Source organism: Felis catus, chromosome D4 (genome assembly GCF_018350175.1).
Source record: "Felis catus isolate Fca126 chromosome D4, F.catus_Fca126_mat1.0, whole genome shotgun sequence".
Lineage (NCBI taxonomy): Eukaryota > Metazoa > Chordata > Mammalia > Carnivora > Felidae > Felis > Felis catus.
In genome coordinates this window covers 61,896,749-61,903,378 of record NC_058380.1, presented here as the reverse complement: position 1 = coordinate 61,903,378, position 6,630 = coordinate 61,896,749, and the positions used below count along the sequence as shown (strand labels likewise).

Genomic DNA, 6,630 nt, shown 5'->3' with positions numbered 1-6,630 from the left:
TTCAAGACTTGGGGAGAAGCAGAGTCCACTCCATGGTCGAGGCCAAAAAGCCAGTTATTTTTCCTCCCTTACAGCTTGAGTTTAGGCTGCCTAACTTCAGCTATAATAGAGTCTGCCCAAGAATTGGAATCTGTGATGAGTTACCTAAAGAAGCAGGGTCAGTTTAGAATTTCTTGTGGTGGTGGGTAGTGCCTGTGGCATCCAGCATCCACTGGTGGTTGTGTCTGCAGTTTTAGCAGAGTTCCCTAAGCTTCAGGTGGTGGCAGTCCAGCTGTGCCATCCAACGTTCAGTGGTGATGGCTTAGCACCTAACCAGGCTATTCCTGGCATGTGGCTTTAGCAGTGGTTCTGGTTACCTATATTTTCCTGGTTTCTTCTGATATTTTAAGCCTAGTTCTTCAGTCTTTGTGTTGATTCTATGAATTACAAAATAGCTTTCAATGGATTCATTTTTTCTTAGTAATTAACCAGGGTTGGCTTTATTGTTTGTCCTGTTCTCCTTCTCCTTCTCCTTCTCCTCCACCTCTTCCTCCTCCTCCTTCTTCTCTCCTTCTCCTTCTCCTCCACCTCTTCATCCTCCCCCTCCTCCTCCTCCTCCTCCTCCTCCTCCTTCTACTACTACTACTCAATGGCTGCCTGTTTATGTCAGAGCTAATGTATCCATTGTAGAAAAGTCTGACCTTTATCTGTTATAGTTCTTTAAGCCTCAGTTTCTAAAGTACAGGCTTTGTGTACCCAGACATAATCAAGTATGTTTCTTGTCAGAAAGTTGCCATATTACTGCAATATGCATTATTTCTATCCAGCAGATTTCAACTTATCAGACACCTACTGAATATTGTACAAGACAATGGTCGGACTTCGCAGACACAAAGTCAAAGCAGACATGGTTTCTTCATGCTTGTATTTAGAATTAGAGCTGTTTAATTTGTTTTTTCATGGTGTGATTTGGGCAAACCAACTCAGTCATGCCCAAAGGGGAAAAATGAATAGGTAGGATTAAGGGTGGGGAAGGAAGTATAACATGCTGGTTAAAATCATTTTTTTCTTTTAATGTTCATTTATTTTTGAGAGAGAGAGACAGAGTGCAAGCAGGGGAAGGACAGAGGGAGAGAAAGAGACGCAGAATCTGAAACAGGCTCCAGGCTCTGAGCTGTCAGCACAAAGCCCAGTGCGGGGCTTCAACTCAGGAAGCATGAGAAAAATAATTTATTTTTCTTAATTCATTAATTTAAAATTCCAGTATAATTAACATACAGTGTTATATTAGTTTCGGGTGTACAATTCAACAATTCTATACATTATTCAGTGCTCATGATGATAAGTGTACGCTTAATCCCCATCACCTATTTCAGCCATCCCCCTACCTACCTCTCCCTTGGCAACCACAGTTTTTCTCTATATTTAGGAGTGGTTTTTTGTGTTTGTTTGTTTGCTTATCTTTTTTTCTTTGCTCATTTGTTTTGTTTCTTAAATTCCACATATGAGTGAAATCATATGGTGTTTGTCTTTCTCTGATTGACTTATTTCACTTAGCATTATATTCTCTAGATCCATTGATGTTGCTGCAATTGGCAATATTTCATTCTTTTTTTACAAAAAAAATTATTTTTAGAGAGAGAGAGAGCAAGCAGGTTGGGGGGAGAGGGGGAGAGAGAGAGAATCTTAAGCAGGCTCTGTGCTCAGCATGGAGCATGACGTGGGCCTCGATCCCATGACCTTGGGATCATGATCAGAGCAGAAGTCGAGTTGGATGCTCAACTGGCTGAGCCACCCAGGAGTCCCAATTTCATTCTTTTTTTTTTTATGACTGAGTAATATTCCATTGTATATCTACGTCACCTGTTCTTTATCCACTCATCAGTCAATGGACACTTGGGCTGCTTCCATATTTTGGTTATTGTAAATAATGCTGCAATAAACAAAGGGATGCATATATCTTTTCAAATTAGTGTTTTCATATTCTTTGGGTAAATACACAACAGTGGAATTACTGGATCATATGTTAATTCTATTTTTAATTTTTTTTTTTTGAGGAGACTCCATACTGTTTTCCACAGTGGCTGCACCAGTTTGCATTCCCACCAACAGTGCATGAGAGTTCCTTTTTCTCCACATCCTTGCCAACTCTTGTTTTTTCTTGTGTTGTTGATATTAGCCATTCTGACAGGTGTGAGGTGATATCTCATTGTAGTTTTGTTTTGCATTTCCCTGATGGTAAATGATGATGAACATGTTTTCATGTGTCTATTGGCCATCTGGATGTCTTCTTTGGAAAAATGTCTATTAACGTCTTCTGCTCATTTTTAAATTGGATTATTAATTTTGGAGTGTTGAGTTTTATAAGTTCTTTATATATTTTGGATACTAACCCAGTATCAGATATATCCGATATCAGATATATCATTTGAAAATATCTTCTCTCATCGAGTAGATTGTCTTTTAGTTTTGTTGACTGTTTCCTTTGCTATGCAGAAACTTCTTTTTTTTAATGTTTATTTGAGAGAGACAGAGAGAGAACACAAGCAGGGGAAAGGCAGAGAGAGAGAGGGCACAGAGGGTCTGAAGCAGGCTCAGTGCTGACAGCAGACAGTCCAATGTGGGATTGACTGTGAGATCATGACCTGAGCTGAAGTCAGATGCTTAATTGACTGAGCCACCCAGGTGCCCTGAAGCTTTTTATTTTGATTTAGTACCAATAGTTTATTTTCGCTTTTGTTTTCCTTGCCTCAGAAGACATATTTAGAAAAAAGTTGCTTTGGCCAATGTTGAGGAAGTTATTGCCTGTGCTCTCTTGTGTCATTTTTATGGCTTCAGATTTGACATTCAGGTTTATAATCCATTTTGAATTTATTTTTGTATAAGGTGTTAGAAAGTGGTCCAGTTTCATTCTTTTGCATGTTGCTGTCTAGTTTTCCCAGCACCATTTGTTGAAGAGATTGTCTTTTTCCCATTGCATATTCTTGCCTCCTTTGTTATAGATTAACTGACCATATACTAATGGGTTTATTTCTGGGTTCTATTCTATTGACCTATGTGTCTATTTTTGTGCTAGTACCATACTGTTTTGATTACTACAGTTGTAGTAAATCTTGAAATCCAGGCTAGTCGGGATGTGAAGTGATTCCATACAAATTTTAGGATTATTTGTTCTAATTCTGTGACAAATGCTGTTGGTATTTTGATAGGGATTGCATTAAATGTGTAGACTGCTTTGGGTGCTATAGACATTTTAACAATATTTGTTCTTCCAAACTATGAGCATGGAATCTCTTTCCATTTGTTTATGTCTTCTTCAATTTATTTCATCAATGTTTTATAGTTTTCAGAATACAATCTCTTACCTCCTTGGTTGTTTACTACTAGGTATTTTATTATTTTTGGTGCAATTATAAATGGGATTGTTTTCTTATTTCTCTTTCTACTGCTTCATTATTAATGTATAGAAATGCAACAGATTTCTGTATATTGATTTTGTATCCTGCGACTTTCCTGAATTCATGTATCAGTTGTAGCAGTTTTTTGGTGGAACCATTATGGTTTTCCATATACAATATCATGTCATAGCAAATAGTGGAAGTTTTACTTCTTCCTTACCAATTTGGATGACTTTTATTTCTCCTTGTTGTCTAATTGCTGAGGCTAGGGACTTCCAGTACTGTGTTGAATAAAAGTGGCGAGAGAAGACATCCTTGTCTTGTTCCTGATATTAAGGGAAAAGCTTTCATTTTTTCACCTTTGAGTATAATGTTAGCTGTGGGTGTTTCATAAAGGGCCTTTATTATGTTGAGGTGTGTTCCCTCAAAACCTACTTGGTTGAGGATTTTTATCATGAATGGATGTTGTACTTTGTCAAGGGCTTTTTCTGCATCTATTGAAATGAATGCATGGTTTTTATCCTTTAAAATTTTTTTAATGTTTATTTATTTTTGAGAGAGACAGAGTGTGAATAGGTGAGGGGCAGAGACACACACACACACACACACACACACACACACACACACACACACAGAATCTGAAGTAGGCTCCAGACTCCCAGCTGTCAGCACAGAGCCCGATGCGCCAATGTGGGGCTTGAACTCATGAACTGCGAGATCATGACCTGAGCTGAAGTCAGATGCTTAACCGAGTGAGCCACTCAGGCACACTTCTCTTTTTTCTTGCTGATTTGAAGTATCATATTGATTGATTTGCAAATATTGAACCACACTTGCAATCCAGGAATAAATCCCACTTGATTGTGGTGAATGATGTTTTTTTATGTATTGTTGGTTTCAGTTTGCTAATATTTTGTTGAGAATTTGTGCATCTGTGTCCATAAGAGATATTGACCTGTAGTTCTTTTTCAGTGGTGTCTTTGTCTGGTTTTGGTATCAGGGTAATGCTGGCCTCATAAAATGAATTTGGAATAGTTCTTTTTTTTTGAACTGGTTTGATGAGAATAGGTATTAACTCTTCTTTAAATGTTTGGTAGAATTCACCTGTGAAACCATCTGATCCTGGTCATTTGTTTGGGACTTTTTTGATTACTGATTTAATGTCATTGCTGGTAATAACTTTGTTCAAGTTTTATATTCTTCCTGATTCAGTTTTGGAGGCTATATATTTCTAGGAATTTATCAATTTCTTCTAGGTTATCCAGTTTGTTGGCATATAGGTTTTCATAATATCCTCTTAAAGTCCCATTTATTTCTGTGGTGTCAGTTATTATTTCTCTTCTTTCATTTCCGATTTTGTTTGAGTCTTCTTTCTTTCTTTCTTCCTTTCTTTCTTTCTTTCTTCGTGTGTTTTCGTGTTTTTTTTTTTTTTTTTGTGAGTCTGGCTAAAGGCTTAGCAATTTTGTTGATTTTTTTTTCAAAGAACCACCTCCTGGTTTTATTGACTTCTACTGTTTCTTAGTTCCTATTTCACTTATTTCTTCTCTAATCTTTATTATTTCCTTCCTTCTGTTTTTGGGCTTTGTTTATTATTCTTTTTGTAGCTCCTTTAGGTGTAAGGTTAGGGCTATTTAAGTGTAAGTTTCTTTGAGATTTTTCTTGCTTTTGAGGTAGGCTTGTATTGCTATAAACTTCCCTCCTGGAACAGCTTTGGCTGCGTCCCAAAGATTTTAGACTTTTGAGTTTTCATTTTCATTTGTCTCCATGTAGTTTTTGATTTACTCTTTAGTTTCATGGTTAACCTATTCATTGTTTGTAGCATGTTATTTAACCTCCATGTATTTGTGTTCTTTCCAGATTTTTTCTTGAGGTTGATTTTTTGTTTCATAGCATTGTGACTGGAAAAGATGCATGGTATGACTTCAATCTTTTTGAGTTTGTTGAGATTTGTTTTTTGGACTAACATGTGATCTATTCTAGAGAACGTTCCATGTGCACTTGAAAACAATGTGTATTCCACTGTTTTAGGATGGAATGTTCTCAATATATCTGTTAGATTCATCTGGTCCAATGTGTCACTCAAAGCCACTCTTTTCTTGTTGAGTTTCTGTTTGAATGATCTATCCATTGATGAAAGGGGAGTGTTAAGTCCTCTACTATTATCGTATTTCTATCAATTATTTTCTTCATATTTGTTAAAAAATGCCTTATGTATTTGGGTGTCACTATGTTGGGTGCATAAATATTTACAATTGTTATATCTTCTGGTTGGATTTTTCCCTTTATGATTATGTAGTGTTCTTCTTTGTCTCTTGTTATAGTCTTTGTTTTAGTCTATTTTGCCTGATATAAGTTTGCTACGTTGGCTTTCTATACACTTCCATTTGCATGATAAGTGCTTTTTCCATCCCTTCACTTTCAATCTGCATGTGTCTTTTTTTTTCAGGTTTTAAAACTTTTTATTTGCACATTCAAAAAATTGTATATTCCAATAATTAAAGTTGTTTGAACAAAAAAATGGTTCTGTGATTAAACTGCAAATTACAGCTTTCAGGACACCTTGGGCCAGCTTGGTTTTTACTCTAGATTTCACTCTTGTACCACCCAGCTTCTCTCTTCACCAGCATGCAAGTTCTTTCCCTTCCCAGCCAGCCACACAAGCAGAAGGGAGAGGTAGGCACGGCCCTTGTTGTCAGTATTTCTTGATTCTTTGATGTAAAAAGGGGCAGCACAGTCATTTAAACTTGATCCAACCTCTTTGCATCTTACAAAGTTAAACAGCTGAAAAAAGTAAAATAAGAAGGCAATGCTTGTGTAATGTACAGTGCATATTGACTGTGCATGCTTCATTATGATTTGCCTGCTTGCTTTTCCTGTTCAGTTGTTTCTTTTGAAGTCAGTGGATTTTTCTTTTGTGTTTCTGTCTTCTTCAGTTTCAACTTATTGAATTTCTCAATCTCAGCCATAATGGGTTTGTCAAACATGGTTTCGGCAGAAAGGAATGAGGTGTGGGAGTGACTGAAGTCCTGTCTGCACAGTGGCTGCTGCATGAGTACCAATCTGCATGTGTCTGCATCTCTCGTAGGCAGCATATGGATGGGTCTTTCTTTTTTTTTTATCAATTCCATCACCCCATATCTCTTGAATGGAGGATTTAGTACATTTATATTCAAAGTAATGATTGACAGGTATGTACTTATTGCCATTTAGTTACTTTTTAATGGTTGTTTTCGTAGTTCTTTTCTATTCCTTT

General features: G+C 36.8%; 1 protein-coding gene across 1 annotated transcript; it reads right to left on the bottom strand.

The window, feature by feature from the left end:
* Positions 1 to 6,226: 6,226 nt before the first annotated feature.
* Positions 6,227 to 6,361, bottom strand: LOC101084579 (thymosin beta-4-like). Its single transcript, XM_045043071.1, has one exon. It carries the CDS (start codon positions 6,359 to 6,361, stop codon positions 6,227 to 6,229), a length of 135 nt encoding a protein of 44 aa, XP_044899006.1.
* Positions 6,362 to 6,630: the final 269 nt, after the last annotated feature.

What these genes read in the sequence shown, in the direction of transcription:
- LOC101084579 (XM_045043071.1), bottom strand. Translation starts at nt 6,361, where the DNA reads ATGTTTGACAAACCCATTATGGCTGAGATTGAGAAATTCAATAAGTTG.